General features: G+C 40.8%; 2 protein-coding genes across 4 annotated transcripts in view; one reads left to right on the forward strand and one right to left on the reverse strand.

Moving 5' to 3' along the window:
* Window positions 1-461: 461 nt before the first annotated feature.
* Window positions 462-15479, reverse strand: GTF2H5 (general transcription factor IIH subunit 5). Of its 2 annotated transcripts, none has more exons than XM_082634236.1 (3): window positions 15408-15479; window positions 14482-14554; window positions 462-3025 (listed from the first exon to the last, which is right to left on the reverse strand). In XM_082634236.1, exons 2-3 carry the CDS (start codon window positions 14514-14516, stop codon window positions 2845-2847), a joined length of 216 nt encoding a protein of 71 aa, XP_082490362.1. In that variant the 5' UTR covers window positions 14517-14554; window positions 15408-15479; the 3' UTR covers window positions 462-2844. The 2 variants fall into 2 exon arrangements, with proteins under 2 accessions (XP_082490362.1, XP_082490361.1); XM_082634235.1 differs by lacking the exon at window positions 15408-15479 and adding an exon at window positions 15296-15401 and having other exon boundaries at window positions 463-3025.
* A 97-nt stretch (window positions 15480-15576) lies between these two features.
* The window catches only part of SERAC1 (serine active site containing 1), a 76931-nt gene continuing 70397 nt past the window's right edge, over window positions 15577-22110 (forward strand). For both annotated transcript variants that reach the window (XM_082634233.1, XM_082634234.1), the window contains exon 1: window positions 15577-15690. The gene's annotated coding sequence lies outside the window, so the exon portion shown is untranslated. The remainder of the gene's footprint in view (window positions 15691-22110) is intronic.

The following is a 22110-nucleotide window of genomic DNA, read 5'->3' on the forward strand; positions in this document are numbered from 1 at the left end:
AGCTGCTTGTTCTCACTGGACTGTGATCATGCAAAACAAAACAAAATATGTGTGTGTGTGCTGAAATGTCTTTTTTCTCCCTTTTTCATTGTGCTCTTCTAGATTCAAGGTAACTAAATTTCAGAACCATCTGCTTTACATATTTTAACTTACAATCCACACAATTTTTGAGGATAACTATTCCTGTTTTCACAGATCAAGGCTCAGAGGCACAGAAAAACTGAATGACGTGTACAAGATCCCAGAGCTAGCAAGCAGGGAGCTGACATTTGGACCCAGGCAGTCTGGACTCAGTCAGGCTCTTCATCACTTTTCTATAATGAGAACAGTGTTTTTCAAAAGCTTATCCAATAATCTTACCAACAGATCTTTTCATGATCTCTGCTACAAATGAAGCAGAGTTATGCACACTTGAGCATATTTATTGACTAGATTTGCAAGCTGCACCATTTCTTCATCTTTAAAACATACCCTTTTCCTATCTGTTAAGATGGTTAAGAGGTAGAATGATCCCAGGATACTAGTTAAATCAGAAGGCATTATATCAAAGGTTTTATTTAGTTTCTTTAGAGCTAAGTGAGGTTTAATGTGTAACTACAAAACAGAGTAAGCACATTATTTACCATCTTTCCAGCAAAGAAGTACAATTATGTCAAATCACCTCTATTATACATAATGTTAAGAGCAATATAATCGTTAATAATTTTGACTGCCACCTATAGTGTTTATCAGAAATAAAAGCGAGTAGCCTTTGTTGCTTATTATCAGTAATGTTTAGTTAGTGTTCATCAAAACTGATGTCTCAATAAACATTTTTACATTAACTCTTATTCATACTTAGGATGCCAGGAATTTTAAAATTATCACATTAAATTTCACAAGGAAATTGGGGTTCAAAGAATACAGAAGTTTTGACCTTATATGGTATTACAAAAAAAACCTTTCTCAAGAAGTTAGTATAATTCTAAATATCACAATTTTAGTACATGGATATTTGTGACTGGTCAACTATCTCTCATAAATTAAAATATGACTCTTTTATGCAATTAGGAAAATTTAAGTTAATACTACCTTTTCATAGTATTAAGGACTTTGTTAAAAATAAAAAGACAGTAGTAACTTTCTCCAGTACCCAGCAGCCAACATATCTTGTTCTAGACATCTGAAGTGTGCTAAATTGAATAATGTCAAGCAGATTCCAAGCAGCAGAGCCTGGAGAAAATGTCACTTGGATATTTCCTGTTCTCTCCTAGCTTCTCTCATAGTTGGATGAGCCAACTCAGTGGCTCCAAGTGCGGCTCCCAGCACCACACTGTCCCATCTTTCTAATGTACTTCCAGAGAAAGATATCGAACATTTGCCCTAACTCAACTTTTAAACAATAAGGGCTAATGAAATAAAGATTTTCCTTCACTTAACACTCTTTGTACTCACTGTCCAGTGGTCTTTCCAGTACCTTTTAAACTCTGAGATTGTAAGAAAAATTTTCTCTAAGTTTAATGTTAAAAGGTATTAGGTGACAAACGCTTAAGGCATGTTAGAAATTGATTTAGACATACCTGAAATACAAGAGTCAGTAACATTTCAGTACAGCTGGAAATCCTAAAGAAGTGTACTGTATTCAGCAAGTTTTAGTACCAGATGTACCAATAACTCATCAAAATTGTTTGCATTGTTATGTGAAAATCAAAATTGGGTGGTTTGAGTTACATGGGTGGGAACCATGATAAATATACATATGGACATTTCCAGCTTTAGGGAACGCATGTGTAAGTAAGTGACTATGGTACACAGATGCTCTGAATAAACACACCATAAGGAGGCAGGTAAAGTGGGTTTGATACACTTCCACCTAACATCATGAAAGTTATCTTTTCTCTTGGAAAATTCCCACCATAAGAACCCATCCTGTACCACTATCTTCAGGAAGAGAAGCAAAGCCCTCATCAGTGTTATTGTTTCTGCCTCGATCAACCATAGAACTAGATGCAACACATCTTAACCTCCCCCACGATTGACTTTGCTTCTATCTGTTCCTACCTTTCTTTTTTAGACAAATTTAAACAGGGATTCTCATAGGGAATAAGGCCCAAGGAAAACTGACTTCTTAATAAAAGAGCACTTGCCTTGATGGGAAAATGTGAGCAACAAAGTCTGAACAAGGAAAGATGAAAGCTGCAAAGCAGCATGTACCTTTCCCATTTGGTTGTTTCTAACCCTCTGTGCTTTTAAAAAACTGTATTTTTAGGAAATGTAAACTGCAGTTTACGTTAATGTTACAGGGTTCTCTTCCACACCTTCTTCACCAACAGAGCTGGCTGGCATGCAGATACTATTTGTAAGGTATAAATATTAGTAAAGTTCGCACCTTGGCATATTTATCTAAACGGTCCGTCTGTGAAGTTTCTAGTTGAAACAAAACAAACCATACCTACACTACCAAACCCCCAATTACTAATACGAATAAGCAAAGATAAATATCTAGGTGGTATGTAGGTTAGACTGATGATTTAAAAGCATATTCCATTATATTCTTAATGTATTAAATTGGCATTAAGAGGTAGGAAAACCAATTACATTTATATTTTAATAAAGGTTAATAAAAGCCAAATCACAGCCAACTGTTAAAGCCTTTTTTTTTTTTTAATTCTAGGGTACACACACTGAAAAAAACAGAACAAGAAAGTCAGTTCAGGGGCTTTCTTATGAACAAATGATATCACAGTCTTCCCTGTCACATGCTTCCGAGCAATTCTGTAAATCTAATCAGTCACATAAGACATCGAATGGTGAGTCTCTCACATTTGTTACTTTTAATTCCTAAGTGGTTATTATCTAATATTTTCACTTCTGGGTAAGAGAAAAGGCATTTTGGTCCATTAATTCACCTACTCGCTCCTGGAGGACATTAACCAACTCTGCTATTACGAAGATGTGAGTGTCATCAATGTCTTGAATGATGAACTTCTTCCCTAGGGCATTTGACTCATCCAAGTACAGCAGAAATTGCTTCATGGCAGGGTCACTGTCGAGATAAACACATGATGATGAGACACCTTACTGTCAAGTTACCAGAGATCTGAACAATTAGAATTCAGCATGGAGAGTTTTAGGATAAGTTTAAAAGTTCTAAACTGTTAACCAATTCTTCACTCCTTCTCTGCCTCAAGTGTTGATGATTAACAGACACAGCTTCATTTCAGAACTGTTACTGCAAGTTTAGAAGAGGCCAATGATGAGATTTTAAAAGAATAATTTGTCACCGACGAGTGAAAAAGTAAAGCAGTGTTCACAGCTTTGTAATTAATAGGGACTCGAAGCACAGCCCTGTTAACTGATTTTAAAAATGCCAACGATAGTCTTTGGCTTGCAGTAAATATTCAACTTTTTCCCCCTTCCTTAAAATTCTGAACCTCCTAACATTCAGAATCTTTAAAGGAAATTCTAACCAAATCTCTTTGAGAACAGTGAGTTCAAAAAGAGATTTAAATTCAATTCTATTTATTTGTGGGTTTTAGTTTGGAATGAATAGGACAGCCATAAGGGAAAGAGATAAAATTTCCTAGATTTATAGAAATGAGTCTTTTTTATAAAAACCTGAATTACAACAAAGGCACACTTTAGATCTAATATAATATACAATACTGTGTTCAGCAAAAGATGAATATAAAAATGTCAAGTTGCATACAGATATTTTTAATTCTTAGAGAAAACATAATCTTACACAATCTTTTGCTTTCTTGAGGGATGTCAACATCAATTACAAAGATAACAATTTAATTCAAAAGAGGTCAGTGTAATTTACTGAAAACCATACACATTTTATTTCTTTCAAGTACAAACATAGGTACAAGTGAAGCTAACAAAGTAAAGGATTTATTTCAATAGCTAAATGAGTATGGTTCATGGTATATATTAACTATGAATAAAGTCAAGCCTTCCTGAAAAAATTATTGTCTTAATTACTTTCAACAGCTTACCTTTAAAATAATTTTATTAACAATTTACGATGCTATAAAATAATGTGAATAAATAACTAGGTCTGCCTGTGTCAGAAATGACATATTTTTTTTTTGCGCTACGCGGGCCTCTCACTGTTGTGGCCTCTCCCGTTGCGGAGCACAGGCTCCGGACGCGCAGGCTCAGCGGCCATGGCTCACGGGCCCAGCCGCTCCGCGGCATGTGGGATCCTCCCGGACCGGGGCACGAACCCGTGTCCCCTGCATCGGCAGGCGGACTCTCAACCACTGCGCCACCAGGGAAGCCCAGAAATGACACATTTTAAATTTAGTTTCTAGTATGTTTGTTATCTTAGGTTCAGAAAAGTTAGGTTCTATTGATCCACTTGTTTGGCAAAATTCAGTTAAATTCTATAGTTGCAGTATTAGAATGACCATACTAATGTGGGAAATTGATTTGTTCAGAAGTGGTAAACTTGCTCTTTTAAGTTTTATTCACTTGTTCAATAAATTGAATACCCATCATGTGCCTGGTGCTACTCTCGTCTGGGGGATTCAGCAGTGAAGAAAATTTACATTCTAGTGGTAACACTATGACAAACACACAGAAAAACAAAGGAAGCGAATGAGAAATGGCAGTGACGACAGTGATATGATCTTGCAAGTTTAAGCAGGGGACTCAGGGGAGGCCTTACTGAGCAGGTGATATCTGAATACACATCAGAAGGAGGTAGTGAGCAAACCATGAAGTGACGTGGGGTAGAACATCCTACGCAGAGTGAACGGCAAGGCCACAGAGCTGGAGAGGGGAAAGTGGAGGGGAGAGCAGTGGGATATGGGTTAGAACTCCATCTTGATTTAACTTACAAAATGACTTTAATTTTAAATGTAAGGATCATACTGGCTGCTGGGTTGAGAAGAGGCTGGTGGGTGGTGGAGGCAATGGTGGAAACAGGGAGACCAGTTAGGAGGTGACTGCAGTAATCTTGACAAGACATAATGATTTGGACCTAGGTGGTACCAGGGAAGTTGAGCAGTGGCTGAACTCTAGACATACACCAAATGTAAAGCCCACATAACTTGCTGAGACTGGACTTGAGCTTTGAGAGGAATTAAGGAGACGCCAAGATTTCTGGTCTAAGCAAATGAAGGGATGGAGTTGTATTTCACTGAGATGAGGAACACAGAAGAACAGGTGTGTAGTTAAGATCGAGAGTCTGGTTTTAGGCAAGTTACATGTGAGATGCCACCCAAGTGCAGAAGTTGAGCAGGAAGCTGGATGTACAATTCTGGATTTCAGCAGTGAAGTCCAGAATGAGGAGTAAGTCAGTCGTCAATGTATAGATGGCATTTAAAGCCATGACAAAGGAGTGAGCACAGCTACAGAGGAGAGTCCAAGGACCAAGCCCTGGATACCCCAATGTCAAAAGGTTAGGAAGAAAAGGATGAACCAGCAAAGCAGCCTAAAAAATGACCACTGAGGTCGGAAGAAAACTTGAAAGAGTACTGGAAGCTAAGTAAATGAAGGATCTCCAGGAAGAGGAAGAGATCAGCTGGGCCAAATGTTGTTAAGAGGAATAGCAAGAGAAGGACTGAGAACTGACTACTGGGTTCAGAAAGTTACTGGACCTTCCCAAGAGCAGCTTCAGGACGATGACTACAGAGGACAGGGCCTGACTGGAGTGGTTTTCAGACTGAGAGGAGTGAAATTGGAGAAAGTGAATACGTACATATCTTCTGAGAAATCCTGCTACAAAGAGCAGGAAAAGCAAGTGGGAGCTGGAGAGGGATGTGGAAGCAAGAGTTTCTGCCCCACAGGGCCGCCCACCTGGGGAGGGGTAGTGTTACAGCATGGTTGTAGTTCTGCTGGGAATGATCTAGTAGAGAAAGAAAAGTGGATAAAGCGGGAGAAAAAGAGGAAAACTGCTTAAAAGGTGTCTTTAAATAGGCCAGGGAGGCTGGGATCCGGTTCCCAAGGAGGGAGGCTGGCTTGAGACAAAAGAATAGACAAGTCACTCACAGTAAGTGTGAGGAAGGGAAGAGTATATGGGCCCAGGTCCATGTGATAAAGACTTGTGGACGTTCTCTTCTGATTGCTTCCATTTTCCCAGTGAAACGACGAACAAAGAAATCAGCTGAAGTGAGGACAGGGACGTTTTCTGAGCTAAGAGAAGGTGAAGGTATGGAATACCATATTCCACCCATTCTAAGAAGCACGTTCCCCCCACATCTTAACATCTCCAAAACTGGGATGGGTCTTACATTTAATGGCTTGTTACAGTACAACCAGCAGTGATTTTTCTTATAGGAACATAAAATATTGCTAAGTTTTAAAACTGATGAAATCTAACAGCTTTATTAGGAAAGTGGGACAATAAATGGACTAGGAAATTTAGCCAGTTTGCAGGCTAGCATTAAGGCTCACATGAATTTAATAGTCATGAATTTAAAGTGAGACCAATCAGTATGTTTGTATGATTTCTCCAGCCATTAGAGTTGTGGAGGTAAAGGTTCAGAACAGGTAGAGAGCCGGATTGAACCCGACCTGGTTGGTGTGACTGAGAGGGGCAGGGAGTTGAGTGTCTTTAAGAGAACGAGTATACTGATGGACTGGGTATGGAGGAAAGCGAGGATGCTGGGATGAGTCAGGATGGAAATGCTGGGAGAATCAACAGACTGCAGGTCTGGTAGAATCAAAGGAATTATAGAGCTAGGGTATTAGAGGGAGTGAACTGGAAAGAGGAGGTAGTGGTCAGAGTTAGATGCCTAAAACGGAGATTCTGAAGAGATGGCAGTGTTGGTAGGGATGCGGGTAGGTGTGACAATGTGAATGAATGACTGTGACAGGACAGAGAAAAGCTCATTGGAAGAAGAGGTCAGGGAACTGAGAGGCCAGAGTACTGAAAGGACTATACGTACGAAATCGTTAAGAATTTGTGGAGAACTCTTAAAGAGTGACAAGTAGCCTTCAAAGAATAACTTTCAAGGAAAGACTCAGATGTTTGTAGCTGGTTACAAAGAGGAGGATTAGTGGGTGGTCTTGTCAGATTCAGAACTGGGGGGTTTCTGTGGAAGACGGAGAGAGGATTTCTGGAAGTGGCAATGAGGAACAAGGTAGATACCCATCCCATTTCTTGGCCCAGTGGTACAAGAGGTATTAGAGAAAAGTCAGCATAGCAGGCTCAGGGGAAAACTAGGTTTTTATTATGACAACAACAAAAAAGGGGTATTGGGGGAAGATAGAGGGAAAGTTCTGAGAAAAGGCTGAGGATGTAAGGGATTCTGCTGCTATCTTACTAGGTTCTAAGGGCAAAGCGGGACATGATGGGGTAGGGGTGAATTTAAAAATTGATGGAGGGACTTCCCTGGTGGCACAGCGGTTAAGAATCCACCTGCCAGGGACTGCCCTGGTAGTCCAGTGGTTAAGAATCCACCTTCCAAAGAAGGGAACATGGGTTCAATCCCTGGTCGGGGAACTAAGATCCCACATGCCACGGGGCAACTAAGCCCAAGTGCTGCAACTAGAGAGCCCATGCACTGTGGAGCCCGCGTGCCGCAACTAAGACTCGACGCAGCCAAAAATAAATAAATAAATACTTAAATACTTAAAAAAAAAAAGAATCCACCTGCCAATGCAGGCGACACGGGTTCAAGCCCTGGTCTGGGAGGATCCCACATGCCATGGAGCAACTAAGCCCGTGTGCCACAACTACTGAGCCTGCACTCTAGAGCCTGCAACCTACAACTACTGAGCCCGTGTGTTGCAACTACTGAAGCCCACATGCCTAGAGCCTGGGTTCCACAACAAGAGAAGCCACTGCAAGGAGAAGCCCGCGCATCGCAATGAAGAGTAGCCCCCGCTCACAGCAACTAGAGAAAGTCCATGTGCAGTAACGAAGACCCAATGCAGCCAAGAATAAATAAAAATTTAAAAAAAAAGTTTAAAGTTGATGGATAGAGACATAAGGTAATACGTGTCAAAGGAATGAGGGATGACCTGGAAGTCTGTAGCTTTTTGGGTGACTGAAAACAAGAAAAGTAGGAATACAGGGCCTGGGAACGAGAGTCTAAAGGCTGATAATGACATGAAAGGCAACAACTGCCAGTGAAGAATGGGAGAGACAATAGGGGTCTTTTTTCAAAAAATACATTTATTTATTTATTTATTTTTGGCTGTGTTGGGTCTTTGTTGCTGCGTGCGGGCTTTCTCTAGTTGTGGCGAGCAGGGGCTACTCTTTGTTGCGGTGCATGGGCTTCTCATTGCAGTGGCTTCTCTTGTTGCGGAGCACAGGCTTCTAGGCACACAGGCTTCAGTAATTGTGACACATGGGCTCTATAGAGCGCAGGCTCAGTAGTTGTGGCATGTGGGCTCAGTAGTTGTGGCTCACGGGCCTAGATGTTCCACGGCATGTGGGATCTTCCCAGACCAGGGCTCGAACCCGTGTCCCCTGCATTAGCAGGCGGATTCTTAACCACTGCGCCACCAGGGAAGTCCCAGGGGTCTTGGGACTTCCCTGGTGGTCCAGTGGGTAAGACTCTGTGCTCCCAATGCAGGGGGCCCGGGTTCGATCCCTGGTCAGGGAACTAGATCCCACATGCATGCCGCAACTAAGACCCGGTGCAGCCAAAATTAAAAAACAAACAAAACAAAAATACAACCAAGAAAGATAATGTAATGGTCACAGATTTAAGCAGATACTGAGGATGTTAAAATTTACATTTGCAGTAACTCCCTAATTTTGGCAAGTACACAATAAAAATTTATGTAAGAAATTTTTGTAAAGCAACAACACCCTGTACATTGAGAAATTTCACTGAGGTAAACAATTTTATCAGTCATTAATATGCAGGCTGTGAAACATAAAAAGAGTTTAAAGAGCAATTCTAGAAAGAATCTGGGGGTAATGAAGCAGGCTGAACGGGGTTCTTTCAGATATTACATAACTGAAAATGGGGAGGCCCATAGGACAGGGAAACAAAGCTTCAGCTTCTTTAAAACTATCGTTTTCCTGCTCAAACAGGTTCTTTTGAACAGGTTCCTGCTCTCAAAGGTTTCTTTTCGAAACCTCAGTTGTTTCCCTATATTGCTCCGTGTCTATACAAATAAAAGGGGGTTGGGTGGGACAGGAGTGGAGAATAAAAGGAGAGCAATTTAAGGGTAGACAGGTGTGGCGGACAGAAAAAAACCCTCTGCCTTAGTGCTTTACAACCACCCTGCTTGCTCCCTTCCCTGCAAGGAGGGACTTGCCTTTGTCTCTCGTGTGGTGCCCACTTTACCCTCACAACCTTTATTGTGCTGAACTGTCTTAGACCCCACAAGAATTTCAATACTTTCTACAAAAATCACACACTCAAAGAGGTTGCTTAGAAAGATATACTTTAGGTGACAGGACAAATGTTAGTTTTTTATATTAACCCTTTAATATAAATTTTGGGTTTAAGTGGAACAATAATGACAAAAAACAAGGACATTATAAAATCTGCTGTCCAAATGTGATACATTATCTTGTTACTGTTTGAGCGCAGTGTGTTCACAGATGACACCAATTTACTCTAGTAATTGGCTGCTACAAGGAGGTATTAGAGATAGCAAGGGTTAAGTGGTTATGAGGACTTTTATCTCCAGAAACTCTCTAAATAAAGTTACATACTTTCAATTAAGTAAAAGCTGAATAACTGAAACCAAGAAGTGCCAGGGGACTCACACCTGTGCTTTTAACCAACAGGTCAGTGATTTCAAAATTTTTACCATTTGCATACTACCCTTGCCATTTTAGCCATCTCTTGTAACATCTGCACTACATATTATTCAATTTTTTTCTTTAAATTGCCTTTAAATCAACTAACTTTTCACCTTAACCTCATCTGGTACAAAATTACCAGTCATCTTGACGTTAGTTTTATTTTTTTCTCAGATAAGTTAAGATGGCCATAGAAAAAGTATTTCTGGGGCTTCCCTGGTGGCGCAGTGGTTCAGAGTCCGCCTGCCGATGCAGGGGACACGGGTTCGTGCCCCGGTCTGGGAAGATCCCACATGCTGCGGAGCCGCTGGGCCCGTGAGCCATGGCTGCTGAGCCTATGCGTCTGGAGCCTGTGCTCTGCAACGGGAGAGGCCACGGCAGTGAGAGGCCCGCATACCGCAAAAAAAAAAAAAAAAAAAAAAAAAAAAAAAAAAAAAAGCTACTCTGGTTGGGGGTGGGGAAGGATAAATAAGAAGGCTGGGATTAACATATACACACTACTATATACAAAATACTGAATAGATAATCAACAAGGACCTACTGTATAGCACAGGGAACTCTACTCAATATTCTGTAATAACCTATATGGGAGAAGAATCTGAAAAATAGATACATGTATAACTACATGTATCTATCACTATGTATCTAATCACTTTACGGTACCCCTGAAACTAATACAACATTGTAAATCAATTATTTTATATACAATAAAATTTAAAAAGTAAAAAATAAAAGCTACTCTGATATAACTTGCCAAAAAGGAGGCCTAGTGTATGAACCTTTTCTGTACTGAAACTTGAATTCAATTTATCAAGAACCTCTTCTTATCCACTGATTCTCACTGTGGTAGTAGAGCTCTAAAGGAACACTAATGAACTGGAATTTAGGGTGAGGTTACACTCCTTGGTTCAATTTTATTAACAAAATTCTTTCAGTAAACAAATATTTACTAAGCACCTCTATATGTATCTCAGGCACTGTTCTGGGTGCCCAAGAAACTTCAGTGAATGCAGCCCGGCAAAGAATAAGAAGCAAAGGCTCACAAAAGATATATAAATGCTGTGAAAGAACAGGACAGCAGTTAGACTGGTTTTGCCTTAGTTCTTACTTGCTTTTCATATATAATAGAGGTTTGGAAGCCAAACCCATAAGGACAAGACTGGTCTAATAATACCTATTTCTCCAGATTCTTTGCTGTTGTGCTATAAACTGGCTGGAATTTGCAGCTGTACAACAAATCTTCCTTGCTGAAGCACTTGCCAAACCAACTGTGATAAATGTCACACCAGAGGTCTGCTCTAGCACCTGGAATTGGACGCAGACATTTGTTGAGCATATGCTGCTTGCTTCAGTGACTGCTACGGTTGGCTAGATTCGGTAAAACTCTTGGTGTGAGGCTGGCAGTCGACAGTGGTGGATCCCAACAAAGAGGAAATTTTCACCAATCTCATTTTGACATAAAAATACAAAAAACTTTAGATTGTGGTATTTGATAAGCCTTGGGAGGAGAGAACCTTATTATATCCAAGTACTTTGATTTTTCAATTCACTGATAGTTGAGCCTAAATGGCCAACATTATACTCTGGTTTATTTGCTTTTTTAATGTAGATGTGTATTCCAATACACCTAAATGCTGCATATAATCTATGGATATTATGTGATAAGAAATTGACTTATACTGATACTGTATTATTAACAATCTTCTCTTTGGAATCAAATATAGACATGAGGGAAACTGAAGGACTTTAGTTACCAACATCCCAACATGTGCACCTACACATGAAGGAGGACCCACAGGCCCTGGCCATGCCCTTTATGAATCTATTACTGCTTAGGCCTGGAGTCTTCTTGGAAGATCTGTATCTTTGGGAAGACAGTTACCTTTTTGAAAAATTGTGCAGGCTACACTTTAGACTTCACTTTGAAGGGAAAAATTAGTTTTGCAAGGATAGTATCCATCCGCAAAATAAAATTTAAGTACACTGTAGTCTTGCTGCAAAACCATTCTCCATAGGGGAACTGATTGTCAAACTTAAGCTGATTAAGTGTTTCTCAAACTTAAAATGCACCGTGTCAAGATCCTTTTTTATGTACAATTCTGATTTAGTAGATATGGGGTGAGGTCTGAAAACTTTCATTTCTAACAAGCTCCAGATGCTGTTGCTGCTAGTCTGGAGAATACATGGAAAAGCAAGGTGTTTAGCACGCAGGCAGAATTCAGAGGCTGGTAACAAGCAAACTAGCAGAGAGCTTGCCGGATCAGGAAAGAAAACTAAACCTCAGTTCCTCTTACAAATCTGTACTCTTTGTTCTTACGGCTAAACTGAAAGTCTACCACCGAAATTTTGAGTTTCCCAAAGTTTTGCTTCTTAAAATGCAGCCTAGTATTATTTTAAAAAAATAGGTGTAATAAATCCCAACCATCATTCCAAAAGGATTATTTTGGAACTAGACTAAATTATTCCAAGGATATTCTCGAATAGGTAACAGTGACAAAGAAAAAAATGGATGTGGGACGGGATTAGGGAGAGTAGCAAGGGGAGTGAAACTCTGTGATAAAGGAGTCATCACACATCATTAGGGAAGGAAATAAATGGTGTTGGACAATTATTCAGCTACTTGACCAAAAAAAAAGGCAGCTAATTTATATCTTCACCTCATAATATGCCCCTCCTCTCAATAAATTCTAGATGAATGAAACTCAAAATATCAATGAAAATAAAAATATGAAAACCCTAGGACAGAGGTGAATATTGATCAAATCCAGAATGAAGATTAACTTTAGAAAAATCATAAGAAGCAAAAGGGAAAAAACTGATAGCCGACACTGTGTGTGTGTATCCTCTGTGTTAAAAATAACGTTAAAAGACCAACCGGGGGATTCCCTGGTGGCGCAATGGTTAAGAATCCGCCTGCTAATGCAGGGGACACGTGTTTGAGCCCTGGTCCGGGAAGATCCCACATGCCGCGGAGCAGCTAAGTCCGTGCGCCACAACTACTGAGCCTGCGCTCTACGGCCCGCGAGCCACACCTACTGAAGCCCACACACCTAGAGCCCGTGCTCCACAACAAGAGAAGCCACCGCAACGAAGAGTAGCCCCGGCTCGCTGCAACTAGAGAAAGCCCGCGTGCAGCAACAAAGACCCAACTCGGCAATCAATCAATCAATCAATCAATCAAATTAAAAAAAAAAGACCAACCAGGAAAATGTTTCTATTAATTATGACAAACTAATAAGAAAAATAAAATACAAAAATTAGCTTAGAAGTGTTTTCCAAAAGACAACAGCATAGCATGCTTAGAATTTCTGGGATCTCAATCCACCTCTTGGCTTTCCCAAGTGAACACCTCTCTCCTCTCTAGCGGTTTATTTTTATCAACATACATTCTAGTCTCTCACTTTAAAACAATGAAAGTAACAAGAACCAGAGTTCCGTAACATATCCTTCTTCAGCTACCGACCCATTTCTTTATTCCTTTGCTCATTATCACAACAAAACTCCTCCACATGGTCTCTACTTCCTTGCCCCCCTTTCCCTTCCCAAAGTACTCCAATCTGGCATCTATGCCACCTCTCCATTAAAAAGCTCTCATAAAAAACCGATGACCTCCAGTGTGTCTTCATCTTACCCCACCTCTCATCAGCACTTGACACAGCCCACTCGCTTTCATCAACCATTCCCTTAGTTTCCCTCCTACTTCACTGGCTTCACTGACAATACAATTTATTGTTTTGTCTTTTTTCATACTAGAGCTTCAAAATCCAATGTGTATTTTAGTACCTGGCGAAATGCTTTGGGTATAGAGTTAAGAAATTAATTTCACCTGTTTCATTTTACTTTTTAGTGTGGCTACTAGAAAATTTAAGACTACATATGTGGCTCACATTATATTTCTACTGGACAGTGCTGCTCTAAATGCCAGAGATTCCTAGGGTTTGGTCTTGCTCCTCCCCCAGCCTTGCCATCACAGAAACAGTACGGTCATCCACATAATGGCTCATATTAGAGGCAGAGAAATGTAGACAGTAGTGATTTCAAACAATGGGAGTGTCCACTGGGCAGGATTCCCCGATGAGACAGAATTGTTTGGTGGGGCAAACAAACAAGTGGAGACTGAGCAAGACTGGTCCAACAGTTCAGATTTTCAGACTAGGGATAATTAAGCCCTACATTAGCTTTGAGGAGCTCAGCTCTGCCCATAGTTTCTAGTTTCTCCTTTGGAATGTGTGCCTAGTTTAAGAAACCTTCAACTCGCTCTCTTGTTTTTTTCTCTTTTTAAAGACCAAAGTTTGTGTGACTTAGGCAGACCCTAAAATTCTAGTCAATCCCTGACGATTTGAGAATACAAGCACTGTTCCCTTAAAGAGGGTTAATGTAACAAACATGTTGCCACTGACCAAAACTTCTTGGAAATAATGCCAATTACATCAACAGAAACATTGAAATCTGGCACCCGGAAGAAACTTAGCAACAAAATCTGTCCCACTTGACGAACTGGGAAACTGGGAGATTGGGATTGACATATATACGCTAATATGTATAAAATGGATAATAAGAACCTGCTGTATAAAAAAATAAATAAAATTCTAAAAATCCAAAAAAACCCACCATCTGTCCCACTTGTTATTAAGTAAGAAAAATGCAGTTGAGAAAGCTGAAAAACTTGATTCATTCAAATCTTAAGAACAAAAGAAAAAAATGGACTTTGGAAGGGATACATATACAAATCAAGGTTCAATGTGCAGATTTAAAATTTGTTAAGTATCAAAACTACTAACCATTCTATAAGCACTCCTTTCAAGACGTTGACCATCTTTTCCCAGTCAGAAGGTGCAGGTGACCTTAAAAATGCTAATAAAAGGATAAGGTGACAAAATACAAAAGCATCAACCTCAATATCCTTTGGTGATTTACTTCTGAAAAGAGGCAAAAAATTAAATGCCAAGACTAAACATAGGTCTATGAAAGACGTAAAGCTAACATTAGGAAAACATACAGATATTCTGATCTTTTAGCAAAATTAAAGTGAGTCTATTTGGAATATTATCAATGCATAAATCTTACTTGCAAACAAATTCTGCCCGCTGTCAATCCTAATGAAAGCATGGGCCCTAACTCCACAGTGTGCCCAATCCAGGTTTAAAACATGTCCACTAATCAAAAGATTTCTTTTCCTACTCAGGAGTATGATAAAAGGTAATATCCTTGGAGACAGGAATCACAGGATGGTAGCTCTGAAAGGGGTCTTAAAAATTACATGGTGAGTCCGACCACCTCGTTTTACAGATGAAATGGAGCGAAGAGATTAAGCCGCAGCTCCCGGCCAAAAAAAAAAAAAAAAAAAAAAGTATAATCCGTGTCTCCAGATCTTGTGTTCCTCTGCCAAATAAAATATGTTCCCCAATGATGTGCGCTTGAAGGAAAAGAAACCACTCAGCGCATGCGAAGTTAACCCTTCTTAAATTTCTACACGTGGGTACCGGGCAATGCCTCCCCGAAGGAAATCCACCGTTCAATTCCCGCGGGGCAGCCGCCCGGCCTCGTCAGAAAGGGCCCAGAAAGGGGGCAGAACACCGCCCTATACCCCCGCACCTGAAAGACAGGCTTCTGAGACTTTCCCCCTCCTCCTCTTTTTCTTCGAGACCCCCTCGACCTTCCAGGCACTCCACTCTCCCCTCCTGCGCCAAGAGCCAACGCCACGAACCTCCGCCCACAGATCCAGCAGCACTTGAGCGTCACCGACAGAGTGCGCTTGCGCCGGTTACGTCATCGCGACAGCGACGGTCTCGTGGGTGGAGCACGCCGGCGGGAGGCGGGGCGCGGACTGGGCTGAGGGGGCGGGGCGGCGTGCGGTGAGGGCGGGGTCACGTGCAGCCAGCGGCTGGTCGGGGACGCGCGCGGGCTGGGAGCGGCGGAGAGTGGTGGTCTCCCTGCTGACCTCGTCCCGGGTGAACAGCTCGGGGCTTGCTGAGTCCGCGTGCCGGCAGGTAGGAAGGGAAGGCTGGGCTCGTGGGGGCGGGCTGGGGCCCTGGCGAAGCCCGGCACGGCGGGGAGTGGGGAGGGCGGCGACGGGGCGCGGCCCCTGACTGACCCGCTGACCCGCCGCTGGGCGTGAGGTGAGGGCCTCTCTCGCAGCCTCGGCAGCCCTACTCTTCTTTCCCGGTTGCCGCTCTTCTCTATTTACAATGCAAGGCCTAAAGAGCACCTGCCGGTACCATTAGCCCGGCGCGGTGGTCACGGCAAGACGATGAAAATGAGGAGGAAACAGTCTCCTCGTTTAAATCCGAACCTTTCAGACGGCAGCGCCTAGCTGTGACCCGAAAGGTTGAATAGATTGAATGCTGATAGGTCCTCCAAGCCCGGTAATTGTCATATTAAAGTGAAAGACCCAGAGTAAAGTAAAATTACTCTCTTCCCCAAATTCGGATCTGTGGTCTAATGGAGCTGTCTCTTTCTCCAATTGGTTTTACCAATGGAGAAATGAGGTTCTTGCTTTCTGTTCCTTAGATGAAATTGTACTTCTCTAATTGTGTGTTCATGTGATTTACGAACCTAGCTCTTCCATTTATTTCCCTCTTCCTGTGCTTCAAATCTTTCCCGTCCGGTTGGTTTCCATGTTGTTGTGCAAGCTCGCTCCCTCTCTCTTTAATCTGACCCAGGTGTAGTTCTTCCCAAGTATATTTTCTTGTTTTTCCTTCTTGAATGCATTCTCCTCCTTGACGGTCTCATCACTTCCATCACATCAAACCTCCATTCTTGTGCTCCAGGTGCTGGCCTGATGCCTGCACATAAATGACCCGTGAGAACTCTAAACACCACCTCTCAAACTGAACTAGTTTTCACTCCACCCTCACTTCAAAATCTGCTTTTCTTCCTGTATTTTTCCAGATCATCCAGATTTAAGACCTCATTTATTTATTCAGCAGACATTTTGCGCAATTATGTGTTGCACAGACCCTATTCTAGAGACTGGGGATACAATGGTGAACAAGCAACTAATTATAGTGGGGGAGAGGAACACTAAAAATCAGTTAACAAGAAGGTTAACTGATGTGAAGTTATAAAGAATGACTGGGAGGGCTTCTTTGGTTAGGAGGTCATCAGAAATGGCCTTTAGTTCAAGCAGATTTCTGAGTAAAACAGTAACTTCTACACAACAGCAATAACTAACTAGGAATTTTAATAATAAAAAAGATACTATTCATAACTGTATTAAAAACTGAAGGTATCTGGAAATAAATCAGACTAAAGCTGCATAGTCCTTTAAGGAGAAAATTATAATGCTCTCCTGAAACACATAAAAGAAGACCCCGGTAAATGGAGAGATATACCATATTCATGGATAGGAAGACTCAGTATCATAAAGATGTCAGTTTTCTCCAATTCTACAGATTCACTGCAATTCCAATTAAAATTGCTGTATAGTTTTTCATGGAACTTGACATGCTGAACCTAACATGTATATGAAAAGGCAAAGCACCCAGAATTCCTAACTCAATTTTGAAGAAAAATAAAGTCTCTTCCTCCCAGATATCAAAACAATATAAAGCCATGATAATTGAGACTACTGTCTTAATTACTGGTATTGGTTTAGGGACAGGAAAGTAGACTCATGGAACAGAATAGAGAGCTTAGAAACACGTCTGCATACATATGGAAGCTAAGTATAAGGTTAGCTTTGGTAAGCTTTGGTATTACAAAAGCACAAAGTATTCAATAAATGATGCTGAGATATGTGATATCCACATAGATTGAAGACAAAATTAGATTCCTACTTCACACCATTCACAATAGTAATTTCCAAATGGATTGAAGACCTAAGTGTGAAAGACACACAAGAAAAATATTTAGAAAAAAATAGGAAATATAGGAGGCTATGTTGTCTCTAGGAAAGATTTCTTTTTTGTTTGTTTTATTTGGGTTAAATACATGTAACATAAAATTTACCATTTTAACCACTTTTTTTTTTTTTTTTTGCGGTATGCGGGCCTCTCACTGTTGTGGCCTCCCCCGTTGCGGAGCACAGGCTCCGGACGCGCAGGCCCAGCGGCCATGGCTCACGGGCCCAGCCGCTCCGCGGCATATGGGATCCTCCCAGACCGGGGCACGAACCCGTATCCCCTGCATCGGCAGGCGGACTCTCAACCACTGTGCCACCAGGGAGGCCCCATTTTAACCACTTTTAGGTGTACAGTTCAGTGATATTCATGTTATCATGCAACCATTACTACTACCTATCTGCAGAACTTTTTCATCTCTGGGAAGGATTTTTTAAGCTACAAAAGCACCATTGAGGATGCCATTGCAAATGAGAGATGATGGTGACTTGCACTAGAGTAGTAACAGTGAGGATGGAAAATGTGGCAGGATTTGGGATATATTTTGATGGCAGAGAACAAGAATTGTGCGTGGTTTGGATACGAGGTGAGGGGAAAGCAAGGAATCAGGGGCACCATATGTGTTTTTTGCTTGAGCTCTGAGGTAGATCATTCACCATTTATCATAAAAAACCGTTTACTATTTGTTTGGTGCTGATGAGGAGAATGAGAGGAGGAAGAGTTCAGGGAGAAAAAATAAAGAATTCTGTTTTGGACAGTTAAGTTTGAAAGGCCTGTTTTACCTCCAAGTGGAAATGTTCCAGTAGCTGTTGGATACATGAGTCTGGAAAGATTGTGGCTGGAGGTACCACTTTGGGATCACTAGCATATAGATATTTAAAACTGTGATGTGTTAGAATTGGATTTGGCTTCATTACATAGAAAATATAATAATGGCTTAAATATGCATATGATTCTATAGGTAGGCAGGCCGTGGATGGTCTGGCAGCAGCTCTGTGACCATCAGGGATTCAGACTCCTCTTTTTTGCTGTTCTGCCATCCTTAGCATGCTACCTCATGATTGAGATGACTGCTTTAATTCCAAATGCCACCTGCTCATAGCAAGAGGGAAGCTTGATGAAAGGCACATACTTTTCTCTTTAAGGACACTTCTCAGGTGTTGCCTATGACACATCCACTTACAACCCATTAACCAGTTCTTAATCAGTGACACACTAACAAGAAGGAAAGATAGGTGATGTAGTCTTTATTCAGCTGTGTGCCCAGTGTTTTATAGAGTTAAACATATATCTGCACTGTGACCCAGCAATTCCACTCCTAGATATTTACCCAAGAGAAATGAAAATATATGTCTACAAAATGACTTGTATCAGACCGCTTGTGGTAGGCAGAATACCGGTGCCCCAAAGATGTCCATGCCCAAATCCCTGGAACCTGTGAATATGTTACATTACAAGGAAAAGGGGACTTTGCAGATGGAATTAAGGTTACAGATTTTAGGGTAGGGAGATTACTTTAGATGTTCTGGGAGAGCCTAATATAATCACACAGACCCTTTAAAGTGGAAGAGGAAAGCAGAAGAGTCAGAGATGTGGCAGTGTGAGAAGGATAAGCTGTTGCTGGTTCTCAGATGTAAGGGGCTACCTGCAAAGACTAGAGGGAGGGCTCTGAGAGTGAAGGGTGGCACTCAGACAACAACTAGCAAGGAAAGAAGGACCTCAGTCCTGCAGCTGCATAGAATTGAATTCTGCCAACAGCCTGAATGAGCGTGGCAGTGCAGTCTCCCTCAGAGCTTTCAATAAGTGATATAGCCCAGCTAACACCTTGGTTTCAGCCTATGAGACTTAGATAAATTTAATCTAAAATGGTGTATAGGAATCTGCATTTTAATAATCTGCAGATAATGTTAGGGTGACATTTAGAGAAACACTGGTTTATATGCTGATCTTCAATAACTTCATCCAAAATTATGGTTTCAATTAATAATATGTGTTGATGACATAAATCTATATCTATAGTGTAGACCTCTCTGCCGAGCCCACATAGTTTAATGGACATCTTTCATGAATATTTTACAAGAACCTTCATCTCAGCATGTTGAAATTGGGAATTCATCCTTTCCCTCAAATCCATTTCTCTTCTTGTATTTTTCTATTTTGGTAAATGTTATCCCTTATATACTCAGTAATCCAAACCAGAAACTGAGAATCATAATTGCCTCTTCCCTTTTACCCATTCCTCTCCATCTCTCACCCAGTTGTTTATCAGATTCTTTTCTCTTATTAATCTCCTTAAGTCTGTTTTTTCTTGATTATTCTCAGAGCCACTGCCTTAATTCAAGTACATGTTTCTCCTTGATTATTGTTAAAAGCCTCCCTATTGGTTCTCCCCATCTCTACTTTAGCTCTCCTCCAACCTATTTTCAATCTTGTCAAGTTTTCTAAAAAAATTTTTTAATCTTCTATTTCTTAAAGTTAATCTCCTGTTAGCTTCCGTAACTCAGGGTAAGCTTCATACTCCTTAATTTAGCTAAAAAGGACTTTCGTGATTGACTGGCCCCTGCCTTCAAACACTCCTCTGTTAGTAATCAACAAAATGACTTGACATAACATCAGTAAGGAAGAAAACACCTGAAAAGCACCATCAACTCGCTTGACCTAATAGTCATTTGTAGGTCCCTCTACCCAGCAACAACAGAATATACATTCTTTTCAAGTGAGTATGGAATATTCATCAAGAGAGACCATATTCTGTGTCATAAAGCAAGCCAAGATTTAAAAGAATTGAAAGTATACAAAGCCTGTTCTCCAACCACAATGGAATTAAACTAAAAATCAATAACAAAGATACCTGGAAATTCCCAAATATTTGGACATTAAATAAGATACTTCTAAATATCCCATGGGTCAAAGAGGAAGTCACAGTGCAATTAGAAAATATTTTTAATTGAATGAAAGAAAAAAACAGCATATCAAAATGTGAAGGATGCAGTCAAATCAATACTTGGAAATTTTTAGCATTAAATATTTACATTAGCAAAAAGGAAATTTTAGGTTAGTGATCTAAGCTTCAATTTTAAGAAACTTGAGAAAAAAGAGCCATTTGAAATCAAAATAAGCACAATGCAGAGACTATTAAAAGCACAAAGTAATGAAATTGATCATGGAAAAACAGGAGAGTAATTCAATGAAACTAAAACCTGTGTCTTTGAAAATATCAATGAAATTGAGAAATCTCTAGCTAGACTGGCTGAAAAAAGAAGAGAGAAGAGACACGGATATAGAGAACAAATATATGGATACCAAGGGGGAGAAAGCAGAGGGGTGGGGGAGGTGGTGGGATGAATTGGGAGATATTGGGATTGATATATATACAGTAATATGTATAAAATAGATGACTAATAAGAACCTGCTGTATGGCACAGGGAACTCTACTCTGCTGTACAGTAGAAACTAACACATTGTAAAACAACTATACTCCAATAAAAAACAAGAAAATGGTGAGAAAAAAAAAAGACACAAATCGTCAAAACTCAGGAATGAAAGAGAGCATGTCACTTTATACCCTAAGACCTTAAAAAGATAATGTGGGAATCCTACTTAAAACTTTTTAAGGAAGAAAGAATACAGTTCTACATAAACTCTTCCAGAACATAAAAGAAGATGGGACACTTGCCTACTTATTTTATGAGACCAGCAATACCTTGATGTGAAAACCAAAGACATCACAAGAAAACTAGATATTAGTATCTCTTGTGAACATAGACACAAAAAATATTAACAAAATACTAGCAGGGGCTTCCCTAGTGGCGCAGTGGTTAAGAATCCACCTGCCAATGCAGGGGACATGGGTTTGAGCCCTGGTCCGGGAAGATTCCACATGCCATGGAGCAACTAAGCCTGTGTGCCCCAACTACTGAGCCTGTGCTCTGGAGCCTGTGAACCACAACTACTGAAGCCTGCGTGCCACAGCTTCTGAGCCCACGTGCCACAACTACTAAAGCCCACACGCTCTAGGGCCTGCATGCCGCAACTGCTGAGCCTGCATGCCTAGAGCCTGTGCTCTGCAACAAGAGAAGCCACCACAATGAGAAACCTGCACACTGCAACAAAGAGTAACCCCTACTCGCTGCAACCAGAGAAAGCACATGCACAGCAGCAAAGACCCAATGCAGCCAAAATATATATATATATTTTATCACTTTTTCCTCTGAAACTGAGAGGCAAACCTGTAGCACTCTTGATAGACAACTTAGGACCACTAATTTGCTAGAGATCAGTATATTAAGAAACACTGATGTGGACAATGGGGAATTATTGAAAGATTTGAAGCAGGGGAATAATGTGCTCAGATTTAAGAAGTTACTTTTACTTCCAGGCAGCATCTTCTGCTCCTTCCATACACATGAAACTTTTAGTTAGGATGCAGTGAAAGAACTTGGAATTGTGAGAAGGAAGAGGAGAGGAAACTCAGGAAAAGTTGTAGCACTGAGAGAAAGCTTGAAGCAAGTTACTGGATTATCAGAAACTGATAAGAGACCTTAATTACTTGGACCTTATGTGCAACAG

This window comes from Mesoplodon mirus (assembly GCF_964341445.2).
Source record: "Mesoplodon mirus genome assembly, chromosome: 10".
Lineage (NCBI taxonomy): Eukaryota > Metazoa > Chordata > Mammalia > Artiodactyla > Ziphiidae > Mesoplodon > Mesoplodon mirus.